This window comes from Hyposmocoma kahamanoa, unplaced genomic scaffold (genome assembly GCF_003589595.1).
Source record: "Hyposmocoma kahamanoa isolate Upper Pololo Valley unplaced genomic scaffold, ASM358959v1 88, whole genome shotgun sequence".
In the NCBI taxonomy this organism is placed as follows: Eukaryota; Metazoa; Arthropoda; class Insecta; order Lepidoptera; family Cosmopterigidae; genus Hyposmocoma; species Hyposmocoma kahamanoa.
Window position 1 is genome coordinate 21,167,863 of NW_020654466.1, and position 24,798 is coordinate 21,192,660.

General features: G+C 37.6%; 1 protein-coding gene across 5 annotated transcripts in view; it reads right to left on the minus strand.

Annotated features, from left to right (window-relative positions):
- The window catches only part of LOC113235713 (CCR4-NOT transcription complex subunit 3), a 32,937-nt gene that overhangs the window by 3,130 nt on the left and 5,009 nt on the right, over nucleotides 1–24,798 (minus strand). The window contains exons 4-14 of one of the 5 annotated variants that reach the window (XM_026471578.1): nucleotides 22,067–22,246; nucleotides 19,992–20,190; nucleotides 19,214–19,311; nucleotides 18,863–18,966; nucleotides 18,234–18,421; nucleotides 10,011–10,093; nucleotides 9,265–9,401; nucleotides 8,854–9,046; nucleotides 5,391–5,501; nucleotides 3,365–3,490; nucleotides 678–887 (exon numbers count right to left, since the gene is read on the minus strand). In XM_026471578.1, the coding sequence (XP_026327363.1) occupies nucleotides 678–887; nucleotides 3,365–3,490; nucleotides 5,391–5,501; nucleotides 8,854–9,046; nucleotides 9,265–9,401; nucleotides 10,011–10,093; nucleotides 18,234–18,421; nucleotides 18,863–18,966; nucleotides 19,214–19,311; nucleotides 19,992–20,190; nucleotides 22,067–22,246 (1,629 nt within the window). Of the gene's footprint in view, nucleotides 1–677; nucleotides 888–3,364; nucleotides 3,491–5,390; nucleotides 5,502–8,796; nucleotides 9,047–9,264; nucleotides 9,402–10,010; nucleotides 10,094–18,233; nucleotides 18,422–18,862; nucleotides 18,967–19,213; nucleotides 19,312–19,991; nucleotides 20,206–22,066; nucleotides 22,247–24,798 lie in introns of all 5 variants that reach the window. The other 4 variants (XM_026471573.1, XM_026471574.1, XM_026471575.1 and 1 more) reach the window with 4 other exon arrangements.

Consider the following 24,798-nt stretch of genomic DNA (forward strand, 5'->3'; position numbering starts at 1 on the left):
ATCCAGTACTCTAGCGACAATTGTAGCCAGAGAGATAGGTCTATAGTTCGTCTTGTCAGAAATGTCACCAAATGTATATGACTGTTTGTTACCGGAATAAATAAAATAAATGAAAAAAGTAACACAGCTGCATTTGTAGTAATTTGTTTGAAACTGTCAAGTTAACAGAGCAAGCTCCACTAGAAGCTTTTCTAGACGGTTGCGCGAATGCATACAGCAAGGTTCAGCTGTAGTTGTTGCATTGATTACAAATTCCATTTTATATATTCTTTATTGTACAAAGAAAAGACACAAGAAACACACGTTACAAAGGACATATACAAAGGTGAGCTTATCTCTATAAGAGATCTCTTCCAGCCAACCCTAGCCGTGGTGCAAAAAATGAAGTCTGCGGGACTAATTATGCAAGTAGTCGGGTGCTGGGTGAAATTACAGGCACATAAGACTTATGTCTCCAGGTGACGGGCGCAGTGGCAGTATCCCACAGATCTGCGATTTAAAGCTCTGAGTGGCACTGCAACTGTTACGGACAGGCATATCGCTTACCACCAGGCTCATGACTTGTTCTTCCCGTCACTTGGTATTATAAAAAAGAAAGTTACAGATGACTCAAAACTGAACATGATAATTTTTAACCTTCTAAAGAACAATCTTTAAAAAACGTCACGCAAACGAACCTGTTCATACTCCTCATTAATGACCTTCGGTTCCTCGTGCCGCTGGAACCACATCATGTACTTGGTGTGGAAGCGCCAGCTTTGCTTCTTAAGCGCCTTTGCCGCAAGGTACTGCGCCTTGGTTCCCTCCATGTAGTAAAACACGAAGAATAACGTCTCTGTCGACAGCCGCTGGAAGAACTCTACGGAGTCCGAGTGCGGTAAAAGCACCTGAAACGAAATTTAATATTATGTATTATTTACAAAGTTTTTTTCCAAAGTGATGACTTCACCAATGGAACCCCATGGCTGAAGTTCCCCTTTAAACGTAAGGAAATTATTACATATATATACTGGCATTTGGCCAGTTGTCACCATTCTGTGGTTGTCCTTGGGAATATGTATGTAAAGCTGCCATGGGCGGGTCGGGCGGATAATCGGTATTGAAATTAGTGCCAACTGATTTCAACATTTCCCTGAGCTCGTTTCCGGGACACACATATTTAAGTTTTTTTTAAATTTAGATTTAATTATTTTTTTTAAATTATTTCTCTAAATCCTGTAATTTTTTTGTTTAAAAATGAATGGTTTAACATATTATATTTTAAGTGTCTAGGATCATATTTTGTAAAGCTTTAACCCCACAGTATGTAGTTCTAAGTGAACTGTAATCCAAAAATGGTAAAATTAATAATAATAATAATTATTATTATATGAGATAGATATTAAATAACATTCTTTTGTTTTTAAATGTGTTTTATTCCTGCAAGAATTTTATTTAAGTTACGTACATTCGTCAATGTTTAGCATATCTGCCGTGTCAGGCGTAAAACAGCTTTGAATTTGTTTTTTTTTTTCCAACAACCACCTAACAAACACTTTTTGTCTAGGAGTTCCTTATAGTAGTAGAGTAGTAATTAGCTATCATACAATTCACGGAACTTGATTTTGCCACAGTGAATTATGGCTAGATACTGCATCTTAAAAAAATTTCGCGAGCGCTTTCTTTAAAACTAGGTTTCGTGATATGCATGAACGTGTGACACGGCGAAGCTGTAGTATATTATATATTGAAGTAGGTGCACAACCCAACCCGGTTTAGGCCAGCGTGGCGGGCTAGAGGAGACCCGTGCCCATCAGTGAGATGTACAATAGGGTAACGGCGTTATTTATGACTATTGTATAGTCTGTCCTTTTTGAAGATGGAATAAATTGACATTTGCGGGGTTGTCAGTTTACATAAAATTTTAAATAGTCACGTAGTTGTTGTCGACAGTTTTATCGATAGATTGTGAAAGAATGTAAAGTTTTGACAAAAAGTCTGAATTGTAAATGTTATTACATTAATGATGACTAACTGCGTTATTGCCTCCTTTATTCTTACTTTCACAGTTGGCCTACTAGTATCGAAAACAAATTTTTATTCATATACTTTTTCATAAGAATAGGTGGATTTGATTAAATGAATAATAATAAAAAACTTCAAAACATGTCTCATCTTCGCATTTTTAATAGTCCTTAATGTATATATGAACTTGCATAAATTGACAATTTAAATGAACCTATGCTGCCCATAGAATAATGGCCCGGTGATTGTTCAGATGAAACAAATTCGGCTATTTATTGTATAACGTGACCAATACTCAATCGATAATCGACTGCAATCACTATACTCTAGCCGAATTCGATGTAGAATGTTTAATAACAAAACCTTGCTAGGCAACAAATGATGGCATAGGAAAAGGACATTTTTTTCTTTGCCCTCGGCCTGCTAACATAATTGGAATTTAAATAGGTAAGTTGGTAATTGGGTTATGTAGAAGTAATACTTCCCTAGCCAATTATTATAAAGTTTACAAAATACCTATTGATACGTATGATTTAGGAATAAAAACAAGTGTTTGGCATCCTATTTAATATTTACTGCTAGATGGTAGGTAATGGTAGATGAAAAGAAACAAAATTGTAGTATTTTTTTTTATATTAATTTGCCACATATTATATCCTCCAGCATCTATTTCCGATTCTGAATTTCATTTACCACCAGAACTCAAATGTTTGCAATCTTTTCCTTCAAATCAAAAAAGTCACTAGGGATGGCACAGTTTTACAAATAATTAATTACTATAGTCCATTTGTTTAGGTACTTAATTGAATGTTAAAAAAATCTTGATACATCTTTTTATTGAAACACATGCTTTACAAATCAATAGGTATAAAAATAGGCATGCAATTTCATATGAAGCTAATTATTTGTATTTTGTATTTGAACGTAAGGCAAAATCATTTTATAAATGTATATTTCATTAAATAGGCATCTCAAGATTGTTTACATTTATTTAAGTACCTAAGCAGATGGACTATAGTCATATTGATGTAATTTTTAGAAGATTTGAAACTTCTGTTGAATAATATTCATTATAAACAAGACTTCAAGACTTAGTATTGACCATAATCTAGTTGAATTTTGCGGGAAAATATTAATTGTGGTAACTGTGAAAGAGTCTGAGATGAAAACCCTAAAAATCATGTTTTTGTTTGTTGACATTTATTCTACATCAAATTTGGCTAGAGTATAGCTACTTGCGGGCAACACTTCCGCGCAATGAACTGTCATTTTACTTCTAAAAAAAAAGACTATAGACTTTAAGCATATACAAATTATTTAATCACCTTAATAATCTACGGATATGTGTAGACGACATTACCTGGTTGTAGTAAAGGGGAGTCTGGCAGATGTTGCGCGGCAGGTAGAAGCGCGTGCGTTCCGAGTCGGAGGGATGCGGCATGTGGTAGAACGCTGCCTCCATCATCTGGAATTGGAGCTGGTGCTCCTGCACACGCCACATACAAAGTCAATACGCGTCTAAGGGCTCGAACACACATCGCTCATTGACACGAAGCATTTCCAAATACCTATGAGCTAGCTGTGAATGCGAGCGAGAGAGCATGATTTTAATGAGCATGTGTTTTCGCACCCTACCTATAAACGACCAATTTGTGTACGCATATATAGACTCCGGTTTTCTGAAGTGTTTGATAGGCTAAGAACTCACGGAGCGGTTTTCACCCGCGCCCGCCATGGCAAAGTCAAATAATCATTTATTCCTTAAATAAAATTTTATACTTGAAAACGTCATTTTTTTAAGCTACTGCTCGTTCACTGTGTTGACTTTCCGGAGAAGAACGACCAAAAAGCACTAGGAATAGCTCTTTTCAAATAAAGTTAAATGCTATGGAATACACTTTGAATCATATTTGTGTGGAATCTTTATCTAACACGTAGTCTTGGCTGGGGGATAGCTATATTATTTCAATACTGACGACACCGCAGGTTTGTGCGGTAACGTAACCGCCGCGATTGCGGAACAGATCGGAAACTCGTCCCCACCATGGACGTAAAATGAGTTGTAAGTGTGCTACTAAATTTTACAGACATCTAGATTTATATCCTCATTAAATTATTAGTAGCACTACCGTTCTGCCTTACCTATTTCTGCCGCCAAGCAATAATGTCAGTATTACTGTGTTCCGATTTTGAAGGGTAAGGGTGCTGGTGAAATTACAGGCACATGGGACTTGTCAACTTATGTCTCTGGGTGTCGGGCGTACTGGTAGTGCCATTCAGATCTTTGTGATTCAAAGCTCCGAGTGGCATTGCAACTGTTATGGACAGGCGTGTAGCTTACGCCTGATGGTAGGTCACGCCTTGTTCGTCCCATCACTTGACAGTATATAAAAAAAATTGTTAACCACAAATTACGCCCAAACTCACGAGAGAAATAAAAGGTAATACTAATATTTCTCCCGGCCCGGGAATCGAACCCGGGACCTCTGCGTGGCAGTCCAGCATGGTAACCGTTCGGCTACGGAGACAGTTATCATTCACATCACAAAACATTCTACGGAAGCCGCGGTCCCGCAGCCACGGCGGCCGCGGGTGAAAACCGCGAGTTCTTAGATTTTGGCAATTCAGAAAACCAAATAAACTTATCAGTTTAACGACATTCGTTAGAGATGCAAGGTTGTTAGAAATAGGAGATGATTTTTGGCATTTTTGAATAGCTTAGTTAACTAGTCAAAATAAACCCCTTTGTTGTGTCACTTTGTAACAGACTTTCGCGATTATTGACTAAATAATTATCACTAGTTACAGTTTTCTTACCACAGTGTGAATTCTTATTTTCCCAATACTTTGGAACGGTACTCCATCGTCACACTTGAGAAATACGGAGAAAACAATTAGTCATACCATGGCAACTAGTGATAATGACTAGTGATGCAACAGGACTTAGTTCTGCTTCCGTAATAAAGGAAATCCCGCACGTTTTTTCACATGTTTCTTTTTCATATGTTAATGGGAAGTTTACAACGTTTGCAATGGCGCGCGTTTTTTCGCAGCTTTGTTTTAAGCACAATTTATGAAACCAAAACTAAGCCTTGTTTGGAACTATTTCGTTGAGATTTTAAGCGTGTAACACACGGGTCGGGACCACGGCGGGTCTAATTCCATGTATTTATATGGACGATAACACACCGAGCGCGCCCGCTCTCTGTGTATTTCACGCTTTATTGTGTTTACGCTTCCGCATCCGCTTCCGTTTACGCTAAGATTTCTCTTTAACATCCGTTTCTGTTTCCGTTATTGACACTTCCGTTGAATCACTAATAATGACTTTGTCACAAGCTTGGAGACGAGAGCTTCGCGATGCAAGATGTGGGTGCGGTACCAACCGAGCTAAGCGGCAGCGGGCCGAGGGGCGCCACGCCGAGTAAGGGAGGAATGTGCGCCTGCGCCACCGCCACGCCCGCAGACCCCACGCCCACGCCTAAGCGCCGCGCACTCTGCAACACACCAATTTCCATAAACTTCTCATAAACGGATTGCTGTTTTTCTTCATTGGCACATCCTCGATTAAAAGTACTGTAGAAATTTATTTTTTTTCTACAAATACTGTAGAAAAAAAATAAATTATTTTTGTTCTATCAGTTAAGCTATTTTTTTATATTATTTTCTATGTTTATTGTTCCTAATATTTCGACTGAAGGACTTGTATGAAAAAAAAAAGTATATTTTACGACCTCTGTAGTAGAGCGGCTTGCACATCGGTTTTCATGGTGTCGCAATCTCTGAGATCCCGGGTTCGATCCCCGGTTAGGAAAACTAACCTTTCTATTAATGTCGCAGATCTGGGTGTATGTGGTAACATCGTTGTTTCAGACTTCCATAACAGAAGTGTTTTAGTTACTTACTTTGAAATCAAAGCAATACTTTAAACTGTTACTTAGTGTTATTATGATGTTCATGATTATAGTGGTGAACACTCAGCTCAACAATCTGGTGCAGCAAGCGAGTAGCCAGATACAGACGAAAAGTGCAAATCAGCAATGCAGAATTTTTAATTCTTTTTGTTTACATAACTTAGTTTTATTTTATACCAGTAATCATAACTTTGAAAGGGTGTAGTGCTTCTATGGTTTTGCAATACGAAATAGATCTGGCGTTAGTGTTTGTTCCTGTTGTGTATTTGTGTGTGCATGTATGCAAGTTACGGCCTATCGCAGCTTACAATAAGTAAGTCTACAACAACCTGGCTTTACTACCCTTCCAGTCGGTATTTGTGAATTCCGATGGATTTTAATCATTGCTTTAGAATCATTGACCTAACAACAAATGGACATCGGGTCTAATACAAAAACCACGAAAAAATGTCTGAGGTTAACCTATACAAACGTAGTGACATGTAATGAAATATAAAAAACTAAAACATTTAATTTAAATTGTAAAGTCATTACAGTACTGCCTAAATTTGCTTACAACAATTTAAAGGCCCAAAAACACCATATTCAGCTTCTACTGGAAACTTAACAAAATGCACCATATTTAGCTTCGACTGAAAATTACTTGAACACAAGAGTAATAAGTAAGTAGTAAGTAAGTAGCCTTTCTCGTAAATATTAATAAATTTTTTAATGTATATTATTATGTCGAATTTTGTACAAATTCACTTAAAGGTATAATAAAGAGTTGGGCAGATACATACATACAAATGTGAAAATAAGCGTGTACTATAAGAAATGTACCGATATTACAACTAAATGTAAACTCAAATTCCGATTTATAACAAAACTGTTACGCTTTCGATAATTTTGATGCTTTTTACATAGACAAAAATAGCTTTTGTTTTGTAATGTTTGTAAAAACACATGAAAATTCGAGCTAATGTTATTTCGGGCAAATGTATTTTCTGACTTCTGCCGTAAAACGAGTACAACAATATTTTGTTAGTTATTGCTAACGTTTAACAAAAAAATCATTTTAAAAATAGGATTAAAATCAAAGCAACTCTACAGTTTCTTTGTTCTAAATATTTCAATCGCTTGTAGTTCGAATAATTCAAAATGACCAAGAAGTTTATATAAGCTTCTTGAAATTGACGTAATGGGTCTCTTTCCACTTTTTGCGCATGCAATGTGTAGAAACAGGACAGTTAGCTATTTGATTATTTTGTGTGCTTTTGTAATTTATATTGACGATTCATTTATATATAAATCAAATACTATAAAACTGCACAAAATAACACTTTTAAATGTTATAATATATAATTGTTTAGTGAAAATATGACACAATATCCTGTTTTTACACTTTACTGCAGTAATTTTTACAAATTATTATTATTGGTACTGAATAATTGACAACCGCGCTGACAGTTGAACAAACAAAGACTTACTACTTACTTAAGATTAACTGCCTCCGTGGCCGAACGGTTACCATGCCGGACTGCCACGCAGAGGTCCCAGGTTCGATTCCCGGGCCGAGAGAAATAGTTGTATGGCCTACAATTATTTCTCTCGTGAGTTTGGGTGTAATTTGTGGTTGTCTATGTGTGTGTCCATGGCACCCGCGACACAGGGTTTCCCTAGTGCGGGGCTATGTTGAGTGTGTGCGTTATATATTATATATTATATTATATATTATATAAAGACTGTTGCGCGATTGACGCTCTGTATGCGATTTTAACGCCCTACAGGTGCGGACACTCTTTAGCGCGAACCCGACGTCCATTTATTGGTAGGTCAATGTTTAGAATGTTAAAAATAATGCAAAATGGTTAAACACACTAAGTTATACTGTCCTATTTTTCACTTAGCATAATATATTTTATTTGACCTTAAAAACGTTTGCTGAATCAGAAAAATGACGGTCCGAAACCGAAAAGAAATTATTCTCTAGTACTAGCGATATTCGTCATTTCTCGATTAGAATCGAGATCCGAAGAGGGTCCGAGTTTTCTATACTTGTAGTCTCTGATTCGAACGAATACGAATCGTGTGCATTTGATTTTAAATGCCCGATTAAAACCTCATTCTCTTTAAAACGCTGTGTAGTAAAAGTGACCAGGAGAGGTGGCGCGCTCAAGGGGAGGCGTACGTCCAGCAGTGGATACGTGTAAGTTACGGAATCGCTCTGTTAATATAACATTGTATTAACTCAAAAAGAGAACTTTCTCAGAATTGATGAAAAACGAATTACTCATTTCCCGCAAAAAATCATTAAAATTGATACGTTATAGTTTATTATAGACACTTAAATAATTACTCAAATATATTTAAAAGTAAAATGGAAAAAATAATTTCATGATTTCAATAAGGATTATTTTGGCCTGAACTAGCTCACATAAAGTGTTTCTTACAATATTCTAACGACGGTTTTTTTTGACGTGTAGAGAATATATTTTACGTTCAGTAATGATATCACACTGCTATTACAATAGTGCTACAACTCAAAATATGTGAAATTCAATATTATATCATTACTGAACGTAAAATTTGATTCTCTACACGTCAATAAAACCGTCGTTAGAATATTGTGAGAAATAATTAAAAGATACTATAAGTCTACTTAACTCGTAATGAGTTACACTTTATGTGATCTATTTCTGGCCAAAATAGTCCTTACACAAATATGTGAAATATTTTTTCCATTTTATTTCTAATTATATTTGACAGGTAGAAAATTGTCTGTAATAAACTATAACCTATACATAAATTTTAATGATCTTTAACGGAAAGCGAGTAATTTCTGAGAAAATACACTTTTTACACGATATTAAATTTCACATATTTTGAGTTACGACACCTGTAATGGCAGTGCGATATCACGACAGACGCTAGTTGGGGTGGGAGCGACGGGTACCTGCGGCTGCGCCGCGTCGAGGCCCGCTCGCTGCACGGCCTCCTGCGCCATGGCCTTGAGCGAGGCGGCGGCGGGCGCGGGCTGCGGCGCGGCCAGCGGCGCCGGCGTGGGCGCGCCGCTGCCCGCCACGGAGCTGCCCGCCGACAGCGCCGGCACCAGCGACGGCGTCGACGACGCTTCGCTCACTCGCCCACTGCGCACACATCGTTACACCGTTACTTTCATTCTAAGCCAGTGGTGGAACTTGTTGGACTCGTTCCGCTTCTTCTCTATTGCCGCGATCGCTAATCCGTCCGCCGAGCTTATGACGAATCCAGGAGATTCCCGGAGGGGCCTACACCTAACAACATACAAGTGTGTAAGTGGGAGTTTTGCGAAAAACCGGACGGACGGTATTTTAGGTGCACTGACTTGTTGACGGTGTGTTGCGGCGTGTGGTGCGCCTGCGGCTGCGATGGTCCGTTCACTGTGAGCGGCGACGGCGCCTCCGCGCACACCGCCGCGTTGCTTGTCACCGTCGCCACGCTGCCCACCGGGTTCTTCGACGCCTGGGAACGAAAACGTGTCATCAAAGTACAGGGTTACCCTAGTTTGGCAACTGATTGTACGTCCTGCCCATTTTTTTTCTCAGTTTATGTACAACTCATAATTTGTGTGTCTGTTTGTGTCACCTTTAATACATGTATTACTGTTGTACCGAATAAATTATTATTATTGTTACGGATATCTATTTTAGACTGTCGCCTCTCCCGAGGCCTAAAAGATAAATTTTGACAGGCATTGGCACAGTCGGCCGGTGTCAGGTTTCTGTCATCTGATCACGTAGCAGTAGAGCTCCTTGTGAAAGAGTTCGTCCAGGGAAGTACTGCCACCTTACTTATTTTTGCCGCCAAGCAGAAATGTGAGCGTAACTGCATTCTGAAGGGTAAGGGTGCTGGTGAAATTACAGACACATGGGGCTTGTCAACTTGTCTCAGGGTGACGGGCGCAGTGGCAGGTCCAATCAGATCTGTGCGTTGTAAAGTGAACTTCTATACAGTGTCATTTAAACTATTTATCAACTCAACATCACGTCAGAAAGCACTTTTCATTTTCACTCAGCCAGTCGGTCAATGTTTGTGGCGTTTGACCATAGAGAATACTTAATGATCACTCACGGGCTGATGCGGCGGCTGTGGCTGCGGCGGCAAGTGCGGCGCGGGGTGCGCGTGCGCCACCACCGGACCATTCTCCACTATTGCTGTAAAAAGACATCCAAACATTCAGTATACAATTAAAAAGCAAAATTTTCATTATTTAGATACATAGTTAAAGTGTTTCTAAGGGTAAACAAAATAATACTATTTATATCACATACATCTTGTCCTTTACTTAAAAGTTTTTGAACGGAAATTCTGAAGTAATATTTCAATATATTCAGTATTAAAGAGCAATCATCATCATCTAAACCCATTCATACATCTCACTGCTGGGCACGCTGGCCCGATGCGGGTTGGGGCCTTAGCACGTTTTCCGATAGTTATGAACCCTTCTTCCACGTGCAGGTTTCACGAGGAAAAGCTCATGGTAAATTTCAAATAAAATTTCGCAGATAACTTCTGAGAAAGTCAGAGGTGCGAGATTCGAACCCACGGCCTCTGCTTGAGAGGCGGTATGTCAAACTATTAGGCTAACACGGCTTAGGTATAAAAGATTTTTTTTTATATTTATTTATTTATTTATTTGCATTCCATAATGTACATTACATCTGTAATGTAATCTGTTTTACATATATTGAGATCAAATTATGGACCCTGAACAGGGCACAGCAAATAGTAGAAGAGAGGACTAGTCTCATAATTGTTACACTTACTAATATATAATTTGATATATACCAACGCCAACAGCTTTATATTATTATATTTATTATCGACTAGTTACTAAATTCAGATACCAAATTTATCTTCTAAAAACTCTTTTACATTATAATAACTTTTATTTATGAGAAAATTCTTTAAGTTTTTAAAGAAAATCTTGTTATTTTGTTAATTTTTTATAATTTCTGGAAGATTGTTATATATTTTTATTGACATGGTGTATGGACTAGATAAATGCATATTTAATCTTGAATATGGTAGTACTAATCTGTTTATATTTCGTAATGTATATTTAGTGGGGATGTCTTTACGGTTTTTATATAAGTCTTGATGGTTTCGTACAAATTTACAAACTTGTAGTATATAGATACATGGGAGAGTCAGGATTTCATGTTTATATTACCAAGCGACGGGATGAACAAGTCGTGTGCCTGGTGGTAAGCGACACGTCTATCCATAACAGTTGCAGTGCCCAGTGCTACTCAGAGCTTTGCGATAAATCTGTTTGGCACTGCAATAGCCATGGCTACGCGTGACGCTTTCCACCAGGCGCACGACTTGTTCGTTGCATCACAAGAGATCTTTTAAAAAACCAAAAATGTTGTGTCCACTAGTATTGTAAGTGACGAAATAGTCTACTCTTGTTTTTATAAATAACTGCCTCCGTGGCCGAACGGTTACCATAACGGACTACCACGCAGAGGTCCCAGTTTCGATTCCCGGGTCGAAAGAAATATTTGTATGGCCTACATTTATTTCTCTCGAGAGTTTGGGTGTAACTCAACCTAGTCGCTAGTGCGGGGCTGTTGAGTGTGTGCGTTATTATTATTACTATAATAATAGACACACACTTAGTCACAATTTCACCTGATATGATGTGACGATGTACGCTTAAAAATGCCTATTCACTCTAGTCTTGAATAGCCCCAAATTGTAATTTTCCGGAAACATAGAGTATTCCATTCTTGTGCCGTACGCACCAGAAAGGAGGAAGCAAAACGCTTAGTAGTTAATGAGGAACGGTGAGGATGGAACTAAATTGAAAAGGTCCTGCGCACACTTCCCGAAATGTATCCGATAGAAATATTCAATTCTGGAGGTCTACTCTCAATCTCCGTCCGAAACAATTACTGCCAAATAAGCAATACTTGACCAAATGAAAAGACGCGTGATGCGAATGAAGCTTCATACTTGATACTTGTCTTTTAACTTTGTCGAATACTACTTATTTGACAGCATTGTTTCGGACGGATGTCGGACGTAGATCGATCAGTTAAAATATTGCATCGTTATGACTAACTTGATATTGTATAACAATTGTCTAATTTCACGACCGTGTTGGTGTAAATACACTCGAGGTCGTCGAGGACCACGTGGGGTGAGTCAGTGCAGTCATTGACTGATGCATCTTAACTGGACACGTGTTCTGTGACTCATTGTTGCCTTAAACGATGATTGTTTACGTTTAACTTTTTTGTTAGACGCACGCTGAATACACTTTGTTCACTTACAAATAAATTTCAATAAAAAATTACATATTCAAAAACGTATATTATTTTATGTAACAAATAGTTATTTATTAATTTTTTATTGAATTGATATTCAATTATTTTTTGTGAAATTACTCCACTAGTTTGTTATAATTATTAATACAAAGATCGAACACTCAGAAAAAACACACAGAAAAAATTCCTTCGATCCGGTCGGATTATCGAATTTTTTTATGTGCTTGCGTCGTGTCTTTGTACTTGGTCTTTCAACGACCTTTTAGTCGTAGCGCCATCTATGAGAAATCTTTGACAGATTTATCACCCAGTTAGTACCTTTACAGCTACCAGTCCTGGCGAGAGATGTCGCTATTCACTGTATTAATTAAATTTTTATTGAATTGATATTCAATTATTTTTTGTGAAATTACTCCACTAGCTTGTTATAATTATTAATACAAAGATCGTATATTATTTTATGTAACAAATAGTTATTTGTTATGCAAGGCTGCCAGGTTGTTTTTCGATGCGAGTGCTAGTAATGAAATCTGATCAAGCTAAGGAAGCTAAGAACTGTAATCCTGAGCGTAGCGAGGGTTTCAAGGCACCAGGCGCAAAACAACTTTGCTGCCGAGCGAAACACCACTTTTCATCTCACTATAGTGAGGAAAATGATAGATGAAAGAAAAACATGTGAAAACAAATCAGTTTTAATAAACAAAATTATTTATCGTTGTCAATTTAATATCAACAATAATAAGAATAAAATATACTAAACGGATTTATATTACATATATACTGTACGACAATTCGCGTAGTTGAACGTGGCATTATGTTTTTTTTCGTCGAAAGAAAAAGTTAGGTAGACCACAGTCCATCGTGAAGTTCGAATTCAAAAACCTTTTCCACGTTAGTGAGGTGAAAAAAATATTGGATATTTTTTTTAACTTTTTTTTTCGGGGTTAACATGTAACAGGGTAATAAAGATTTGATATTAAAAATTACAAGACTCGGTAAACATAAATTTATAAGTATGAGGAAAAGAAACGGAACAAGCCCAAAAGAGCCTGTATATGTATATCCAATGCTTTAAAAACAATTAAATTATATGAGGTTTTACATCATTTACTCAATACACACGTTCTTTCGCTTCGAGGATTTCAATGGGAATGGAGACGGAACGAACCAAAACGTAAGAATAATGAAGAAATTGAATTCGAGAACGATTCAAAATTTGAAAAGTAAGTGGCCAGGAATCAGTAAAGAAGGTGAAACAGGTGGGATGATGATGAAGGAGGTCGCATCTTCACAATTGTAGTAGGAATACGACCGAAACCGTTCTTTGGTGATAAATAGTGATCGGAATGTGTAGGGTCTACCTACTACGCATCTTAAATAACGTCAATTTTGAATCTACTTCAATGATTTCCCGAATCCCGAAAAAATCCGGAACAAAAAAATGTAGACGTAAGGCAGTCTCCACTTTCTGTCTCTGTTCCTCGAACTTTAGGTAAATAAAGTCTGCCTAGTTCGATCACTGGTGAACAATAAACAAAACACACAAATATTTTGCACTAACATGCATTTTTTATATAAAAACAGATTTTTCTTTTCAGCCCATAATTCCTAGTACCCACAGTACTACTATTTTATCTAACCATAATTAGGTCATTTCTGTACGACGTGGGTTATGGTTTTTATACTTTGGTGGACATGATCTTATCGAAAGATGTCCAGGAAATACAGTAATTTCAAATAGAAATTAAAATTCCACGTTATGAGGATATTTAATTTCTATTAAAGTGCCACCATGGCAATTGACATTTAACACTTGATTATGGTTTCGTTTTTGACCGAATTCAAAAAAGGGGGTGATTCTCAATTCGAATGTATTCTTTGTTTTTTTTTTACATGTATGTTACGCGATAACTCCGCGATAATTTGTGAATCGATTTTAATGATTATTTTTTTGTTAGAAACAGGGTTCCTCAGTATTGGTCCCATTAAAATGTTAAGAAAATATTCCACCTCTAAGGGTGGCAAACTAGAATAATTCCGGGTGGCAATAAATACGGTTTCGCGCACTTTCTGATGACCGATTTGAATTTTTTCTTATTGTACTAGAACACCAAATTTTATCAACTCATTTAAATTGTTAACTCATACTCTGTGTGGAAATTTTATGACGCCTTGTATTTCTCGCTAAGTGAATGTGTATTATTTTGACAAATAAATATCTTAAACCATTTTTTTTTAAATTATGGCAGGAGGGATTCGTAAATTGAGACAAAGTAAAAGCTACGCAGGATGTCGAAATTTTTAGGAGAATTAATTAATCAAAGAGATAAATAGTTTGGAAGAAATGACAATATAGATTTAAATACGTGGCATCAACCATAAATGCCATTTAGTTTGATGCAAATATGCAAGTACTACAAAATTCTGCTTTTTTTTCATATACTTATTGTGTCAGATATGTTGGAAATATTCTTGGTTGAAGATACCATCAGTAAAATACAGCAAGGTAATGGTAATGACTGAGGACGAAAAGCGTTATTGGACTCTTGGTTCCTAACCATGTAAGAACACGGATGTGTTTATGGTTCAAGGACCGTTCGCATATAGAGTCGAAGTAAGAAAAAAATATATCGCTTTTGCGGTAAAATACAGATTTAACAGCAAAAAGTGTGGTGTTGACTTAACTATGAAATTTATTTGCAAAAACAGACAGCATGCATTCCTTCTTTTTTCCATAGAGATCAAAATGCTTATTGACAGAGTAATAACATTAGAGTTCTTCAAATATGAGTAGTCAAAAAAACAAACAAAAAAAAAAAACAAAAACAATATTATTAATTTTATTTTTCGGAATTTTTGCAATGCCAATTATGTCACTATTTGTAACGGACCGTTTGGGTCCTCCTGAGCGCATTAAAAAACAAAAAACAAATTTTGATCTTTGTAACTTATTTAAGTTTTTTAATTAGTCGTCTTGTGACTTAACAAACTACGTAATTGTATTTATTAACATAAAACTCCGATTTTAAATATAAATTCAAAAGGACTTAAGCTATTGTTTGGCTCTTTTTGGTATTAAAATTGGAATGTTTATACGTGAAAAGCCTTATTCTAAAAAGCGAGTTTAAATAATTTTTTTTCATGTTTTATATAATTAATTTCAAAGTTACTGAAAGGCGGAAAAACTTAGTCCTGCAATTACGTTAAGAACAATAGAACAAATAAGCCGTAGAAGTTTGAACGACGCCACTCGCCCACGTGACGGCGGACAATGGATACACGCAAACAAACTTGCACAACAAACTTCAACCAAAACACACCAGCACAACTTTTTGTAATTACCGCAACAGCACAAACAACAACAATTACGTAACAAACTTAAAAGTTTGAGAATATTGCTGAAAATTCTAACTACGCAACAAGACATACCCAGCGAGAGAAATCGAGGTGAAAACCAAAAACATGCACGTTACACACTCGTGTTTTACCATCGTCCATTGTTATCCCGTATTTTCACGGGGAAACATGTTTTGTTTTTTATTTTCTTTATATTTTTAAATTTTAGGCACGGGGTCGTGTGGTGGACTGCTCGTTTCGACTGACTGTCATCGCTGGCACATGGCCAATGTTCTGTGCTTGTTCAGTTATTGGCAGGATGCCAGTTCGGCGTCGTTATGCTATTGTAGAAACTCATTCACGGATGATAAGCCGCTTGTAAACAATGAGTACGTTATCGCGTAGTCGATAAGGTGTTTGTTTGTTTTTTTTTTACTATAATACGGAATCAGTAATTCGCTACGGTCGCCGTTATCAGTAATACGTTTTAAGTCACTAAGCGGGCCATTTGTAAAGACTGTAAACACACATTAATAATATTGAAGGAATGTTTTTTTCTCGAGGTTTATTATGACGTATATCGAATGATATATTTATTAATTCTTTGGCACGAATATCACAAGCAGAATCACTTATAGTCTCTACTATTTGAAATAATATTTCTAAACTATGAACGTGAACAAATGTTATACAAAGAGCAACCCCTAGAGTTTCTTAATTGTCCCTTTAAGGGAAATCTACCTTACGAACGAGTCATCTTCTTCTTTTTGTCGAGTCAATGACAAAAACCAAGAAAATACCAAATCAGTGCGATATTTCTTTGGCCCAGTAAGCAGGCACCTCTCTGCTCCTATCTGATGCCTTTAACAGGACTTCGCGGGTGCATCTGGTTGCCAAATTCGGCACGGGAGCAAGTGAGACATCCGACGTGGGAGATCCGCGGAGATATATCCCCATTTCACCATGTTGTCTTCACATTGGCCAATTTGTGACCTGAGACGATTCAGGGATTTCCACATTGACCATAGTAATTCGTGCCCGGGGGAAGACTTTCGGCCTTGGGTGGTAAAGTCAAGAGGAGCAGCGAGTTTGGCTCGCCAAAGTTTCCGCCTAGCGTCTGTTGGGCTACCTTCTATGGCGGTGGTATTTTGAAGGAAGCTCTTATGGCTTGATTGTCGTGCTGGTGGGAGCTTGGAGCCGAATAAAGGATGTTTTAGAAAGCGTAGTGGCGTCTTTGAAAAAACAAACCCGCCATTTGCAAAGTCCATAATTGTTGTTTGTATAACATTATATTTATTTTCTCGAAAATATGATGAAAATCATTGTATGTATCACGGACGGTAAAAAGTACAAAACTCGAGTTATTGAAGACCTTAGCCTTCGGCTTCGGGCTTCTAATAGTCACTCGTTAGTGATTTCATATTTACCGTATACACAATGTACTATTTTAATTAGAACTTCTGTGTAGTTAGAATTTGTTGATCTTTATTAACAAATCCATCTAAAGAAAACTGTTTTTAATAACGTGCCAGAAAACCACACTGACCAAACCACACATTTGCCAGGTCTCAAACTAGGAAATTCCCTATATTATGAGTACAAGAGCAACGGAATTCAGTCAAGGCATGTTCCAGTACACCCAGACCAGAAGCAATTTAGTCAAATTCATTTCCCAACCCCGGGACCACCTCATCCAGCGGTCATAGAATAAGCCGTTGGGCAAACGAGACCGTCAATAACACTCGGACGTACAAAGATTACATTATAGTTGTAAAAATGTATGATATACATATATATGATATATTGTATGATAATAAACACCACTTAGGCTGCTAACAGGTTGAAGTCGGTTTCGACTGCATGCAGTTAATCTGTTAGCAGCCGTAGCATTTAAGCTACGGCTCAAGATTGTTATACAGTCCGAATCAATAAAATATTGGTTCACTCGTGATAGTGTTATCTTGGTGTCCTCCAAGATGGCGATGATAAAAGTGCATTGGTTTGTATTAATAAGACTATTAACACTGGTGAAAGCTTGAGACTCATCTCGAGATCCGAGTGACATCTGTGATACACACTTAATATCGAACTTAGAAACTCCTTCCTAATACGGTCCTGTGTTATTAGGCAAGAAATACAATGCTGTTTAAGGAAAACGTTCCTTACGTGAAGAAATATTGCACGGCAAATACGAAAATAACAATTTAAACTGCCTCAGTGGCCGAACGGTTACCATGCCGGAATGCCACGCAGAGGTTAGATTGCCGGGCCGGGAGAAATAGTTGTATGGCCTACAGTTATTTCTCTCGTAAGTTTGGGTGTAATTTGTGGTTGTCTATGTGTGTGTCCATGGCACCCGCGGCACAGGGTTTCCCTAGTGCGGGGCCATGTTGAGTGTGTGCGTTATTATTATTTATATATTAATTAAGAGCGTAGTCACAATGTGGCAACAGAGGCTGGTTCGAGGAGCCAGTCAATACAAACTAGTGGAATATTTCAAAAATAAATAAATATGACATATATTATATACATAAATAAACATTTTATAAAATAAATACGATTAACCGACCAATTACTAAACAGCAGGAGGTGGGAAACGAACGTCCAAAATTAGTACTGAGACTGAACGTCGCAAGCGCATGTTGAACATTCTAATTAATCCTTCATAATTTGGATCACACACCTGTATTATTTGTAGTCTTGTGCGCAGTATGATGATGCGGCGTGTGCGGATGCGGCGCATGCGTCGTATGTGTCGCGTGCGTCACATGCGTTGGATGCGGTACGTGCGTGTGTACCGTGTGGTGTGGCGGTGACGGTGCACCCGCCTTGCTTGGAGTTGACGTACCAGATACGCCCGAGTTGTTTATACTGCAACCACAATATTATGTTAACGCTGTTATCAATGACCAATATTGGATAACCGAATGGAAGGCTTTCTAGATTAGTGGCTAATCTCAAAAGCATCTAATTCACCAGAAAGGTAGTTTAAAAAACCTGAGATGTGTCACCGACCCCAAATTACCACCTCTCAACGTTGTCATGTGATTATTTTAACCGATGAAAAGCTCGGTGTCCCATTCAAAGTAAAATGCATCATTTAGAAGTGAAAAAAGGAACTATCTTAGATTTAACCACTGTTCCTGACATGCAACGAAATATGTTTAGTTTTCAATGTAATTTCAAATCACTTATTTGTGACCCCTGCACGTACAACGCTGCACAAAGTACACACGAATGTATAGCGTAGGAAAACGCATCTGCGTCAGTTAGAATATCATAAAAAAATTAAGTAAATGGCAATAAACTCACCTATTTGTAGAGACTGCGGAGTTATTGAGCAAGGAACTGACATTGGACGAGTTATTACTGACTGCGCTCGCGTTCACCGCGCGCACCGCCATCGGTTTCACCGGCTGCACAATTGATATCGATTATTGCCATTTATTATCACCAACATTATCGATTATTATCTGACCATTATCGATTATCATCGTTCACTATCGATTATCATTGTTCACTATCTAACCACTAACGATTATTATCTTAAACGTGAGTAAACATTCCATCAATTTATTACAAATATGTGGTACTAATTATAAATAAGTTCTGTGTTTGTAAAGGGAGTGCCCGCAAGCATTTTCTCTCTCTTTCGTTACTCACTTTCGCTATAACCTCGTCCTTTTTCTTCTTGTCGACGTCTATTGAGTCTGTTGAATGATTGTGGACCTCGAGCGCGGGTGACGTTATTGGACTTGTGCCTGCAAAAGAACGAGATGGCGTGTTAGAATATCTCTGATAGGGTAAAGATGAACTTATGAAAGTTACTTCAAATTCTTAACAAATATTTCTAGATATGGTCCATTGAAAATGAGAGTCACAGCATATTGTGGACTGTGACTGAATGAGATCCTTTTGCACACGCCACAGCCGGACACATGACGGTATTTCAAATTGCATTGTCTGTTTGTTGATTAAAATGTTTGCTCTTTCTTTGTTTATTTTCTATCTTTTTAAGTGTTGTTGCATTGTGACGTTCGAATAAATGTATTATATTCTAGTCCCAAATTTGACAAAAGTTGTCCATATGGACCCCTGGAAGTCCATGGGATGATCTAAGATCTAATTTTTTTTTATAAGCGATGTTTCCACTGACAAAATCGATCATGACTACTTTCACACTATTTAGTAGGTTTTGTTATATCGTAAAAGTTAATTTACTTGGGGGTTCATCGTTAAAGTTTTGATACGGTAAGGAGCCCATGACTAAAATAAGTTTGGGAAAGGTAGACAGTGCTGTCTATATCCTAATGTAGCTATGTCACATCCTATAACAATATATGACTGTCCATTGTCACTTGAGATCATGCTTGTGGAAAATTTTTACTGTTATATGTAAGTGAGTGTAGGTGGGTAAGTTCGAGACTTAGTCTGCTATTACCTGATAGTACGCTCGCTGGTGATCCTGCGGAGTCGTTGCTGTTATTACTGTCGGTGGTCGCTGACGAGGGTAAGCCCACACCGCTCAGTTCGATCTCGTCCAGGCCCGTGATGTCATCGTAGATGTAGTCGTTCTCCTCGAACCCAGGCTCCAGTGACGAGTCTATGTAGTATTCCACGTCTTCTTTTATTCTTTTTATCTGCGAATGAAACGTCTTTGCTAAAAAATTTAATATGTCTGTAAATGAGTTATTGTTTTTTTTGGTCTCTCTTAGTGCTACACTTTGTATTTATAATAATACATATACATATTTTTATAATAACATAAAGTGACGGGAACACGCCTGTCCATAACAGTTACAGTGCCACTCAGAGCTTTAAATCGCAAAGATATGAGGGGCATAGCCACTGCGCCCGTCACCCTGAGACATAAGTTGACAAGTCCCATGTGCCAGTAATTCCACCAGCACCTCTTCAAAACTGGAATACAGTAATGCTGACATTACTGCTTGGCGGTAGAAATAAGTAACGTGGCAGTACTTCGCTGGACGAACTCTTTCACAAGGAGCTCTACTGCTACTAAACAATAATGTGCTAGACACCCACCGTAATTGCCTAGTCTCACTAGGGAATTCCCTGTATTTGAGTACCAGAGCAACGGAATTCACTCTGAGGCACTTCACAGAGCACCGAGATCAGGAACAATTTGGAAAAGTTCATTTTCCAATTTGATCCTACCGGGAATCAAACCTTGAGATCTCTCATCCAGCGTCCACAGTATAAACCGCTGGACCACCTATGCAGTCAACAAGTGTTCAATGGGGATACTCAACTAGTTACGACTAGGCCACACTAGACCAATCGTCTAAAAGTGCAAGATGAATGATAGTCCAGGCAGTTTATACCCTATCTTTCAACTTTAGTATCAGCAGTAATATGACAGGTTACTGAAGCCGTGTCAAATCGAACAACCACACTGTCAAACTTTCCAAAGGATACTGTACTGTCTTCCCCCTTACACAGTTATCATGCAACATTTTTGTGAAAAGGGATATCAAATCATGAAGTGACCGATAGATGTAAAAAAGATAGCAAAGATAAAGATGAGTGATGTAAATAATAAATTGTTTCTATAGAATATTTGTCTCCTTATGACTGCTAGTGGCACTGTATAATTTGTCATACAAGAATTGACACTGCAAATTCGTGAATCAGGCACTATAAGTCACTAGTAGTGCCCGTCTTTATTTTATCTCTATGGTGGGGTAATTTTAACAAGGAGCCAAGGATTCAATATGCTTTTTTTTATATCATCATCAAGATATCCTGTGCCATCCGCATCCAGCGCGATCCCGCAAATCTGCCGATATCGTCAGGCCATCATGCCAGAGGTCTGTCCGCTGGCCTTTTTACTTCTATTGGTCACCATTCCGTGACCACTTTCCACCATCGTCCATCTTCTCGTTTAGCCAAATTTCCCACCCATCTCCACCTTAACCTCGTGATGCCATTACCCACGACATCGACCGTCGTTATATAGATGTATCTCGATACCTCCCAAGCAAGTTGTTGTACATTTTTTGCTTTTTAACTTAAATATTATATCCTTTTTTTATGTATGACGATATATTAAGTGCGTTTGGGCACAATCTACAGCTATGAGTAGATTTCCCTGCCTGCAAACTAGTTCCCTGAACGTTATAACTTAGGTCTTTTCAAGGCGAGAGCGAATATATAATAATAATATATAATAGGCATTATTAAGGTGTGCATGCTCCATCGTCGACCTCATCGTCACTTTCCATCAAGTGAGATGGAGGACAAATGCGCACTTGTAGTTTATTAAAAAAAATCTCAACTGATGTCAAGCGACAACGAAGCGTTTGCTTAAAAAATGCCTATTCACGCCAGGCTTGAATAGTCTCAAATTGTAGGTATCTGGACACAATTATTATACAGGCAGTGGTATCCTTTGCCGTACGTATTAAGAAAGAACGAAGCGAAGGGCTTCATGCAAATAGGCGGTCTATTAATGCTTATGTGCAATTACACTATTCCATTTGTTTTGATACCAACCTGTTCGACTTCCACAGACATGTTGTCGAGCATTCGGAGTAACGTCTCGAGCTTCTTTATGTGGAACCTGTGCTTCTCAAGTTTGATCTTGAGCTCCTCCATGCGATCCTGTTTCTCTTTGTCCAGCCGTTTTTTCTTACCTACTAGCAGTGACTCTACTTCAGACTCAAATTGATCAACCTGCAAGAGAAAATAAAGTAGTTTTTATTCATTCCATTGTCAACATCGTAGATGTTTAATAGAAAAGGTGAAAGTGTCATTTCGACATTTTTTTCAGCGGAGCGTGTTTTAGGTTTTAACGATTGTTTGATTTGGAAATTCAATGTTGCCTTTAATTAAATTTAAAACAGGACGTAAATATTTTAAAACAGTCATGAAAAACTAAAATACGCTACTCTGAAAAATACGCTATACGTACACACACATTACACGGCAGACACTATCAAATACAAGTGTCATTTAAGGTTAATACTGGAACATGAGTTGCCTTTTTCCACACAAATTTTTGGCATGTTTTTGATAAATTATAGGTCCTATTTAAATATAATTATTGTTTAACTCAGATCGATAATAACGGACAAGTTTTATGTTGTATGTTATTGTAATTTAAAATCTTGCTTCTCTTAGTCAATAATAAACGTTTATATCGGCTCTAACGCACTGTAACATTTTGCGCAGTTGCGTAAATATTCAGTTATTACGACTTATTTTCGCCCATAGTCAATATTTGTTGTCATAATTGGAAAAATTGTCTTTAATTTACTCATGAGGAAACAAGAGATACTTAATTTATTCATGACTTACCTAGCTAGATTGAAGACAGTTTATACCGACACAAATTATATATGCAGGATGTGTTTTTAAACTAATGTGATTGGATTTTTTTTCATTCAATATTAGTATCAAATTGATCAATGACTTCTAACTCTTAAAAATACTGCAAGTTACGGAACAATCGATCTATATGGAGTGAGTTTGAAACCCGCTCACAAATCACATACCAATATATCCAAAAATCTTCCCATTTCCGAGTACTCCATATATACAAAAATAAATAAAAACAAAAATAGCAGCGCTCCCTGTGAAAGAGTTCGTCCAGGGAAGTACTGCCACATTACCTATTTCTGCCGCCAAGCAGTAATGTCAGCATTACTGCGTTCCGGTTTTGAAGGGTAAGGGTGGCGGTGAAATTACAGGCACATGGGTCTTATCAACTTATGTGCCAAGGTGACAGGCGTAGTGGTAGTGAGGGGTCATTTGCGATCTAAATCTCTCAGTGGCACTGCAACTGTTATCGACAGGCGTATATCTTACCATCAGGCGCACGACTTATTCGTCCCGCCATATAATATTATAAAAAAAAACTTGTCATAGGGACGCGAAATAAGCCTTGAATGTATCTAAATCAGGTAAACGTGGACCCCTTGTTAATTCTGGTTTTCATTGTTAATCGATTGTTATTGTTTTATGTCTTAAAAAAGTTTTTAGATAATAAAATATCCGCTTGCACGTGACATATACTACTGTATAAAAATGGTTTTATACCAGTTCAATAGTGTAGGATTGTTATAATACAGGAGGAGGAGCTCTTTCAGTGTTATTGTATCAGTAAATGACCTTCTGTGGGCTATCGGCCTTCAACCTTGACCACAAAGGGACATCAAGAATGTACATTGATTATGGTAGTGGAGTCGAATTTGCAGTTTTTTATAAACTAATTTAGAGTACTTTTTACTGGTTTTCCTTAACCACAGACGCTTCTTTTTGGATGAAAATTAGTACACCTGTTTTCGGGTACCAGTTCCGGGAATTGTTTTCTAAAACTTTTTGAACACGGTTAATGGGCATATTTCAGTATGGTTTAGTGCTTTAGCCATACTGAAACGGAGTTTCGAATAAGTGCTTTGAGGCTGAGCTATATAAAACCAAGTTATGGGCAGAAGCATCGCTCTGTTTATATCACAATGTGATTTTATTGCGATCGTCAACTGGTTTTCAAAGTGCGGCGATTGTGGGAGTTTTTCATTTTAGAAACGTCGTTGTCCAATAGTGAAGGCCAACGCTGAACACAACACGGTTAATTTTTAAGAGGATAACCTTCCCTGCGGGCGTTAGGTAGGGAATATTATTTCTGTCTCTATCGTCCGTGGCTCGAGCACGGATGCGTAAGCGAGATAACGATGGTTTTGAAGTGTTTCTGTATTTTTTATATTTCGAATAATATTTGTAGATAAAACTTTTTATTATATTTTCTGGTGGCCTTATCTAAAAAAAATTTGTGTAGAAAATTATGTCGTCTTTTACGGCCTGCGTAATTTTTAAACTATATTATTTAAGAGGATTACTACGAGCTTGGGCATTAGTCTATAGATTACGCCTACTTAATAACTTTTGAGTTTTTTTAGCTAGTATCTAATATAGGATTAAACTTCGTGCGGAGCGTGCGAAAACTATCTTAAAGGTATGTCTAAAGCATGTCGTGTGGACACAGCTTTGGTGTGTTGTATCATCTATGCCAGGGTTTCCTAACCTTTTCCTAGTCATTCTCAAAATTTCGAAGAGCCCACAAACCCTTTCCGGAAAGATGAAGAAGAAGAAAGGCTCGCGGGTTACATTGACGCGCTTATGCTCGCTCCAATAATGAATGGCCGTCAAAGGGCGCGAGAATTCAAAAAGGTCACACGCACAGTACCTATTTACTCAAAACATATTATATACAAATTTTTATTACG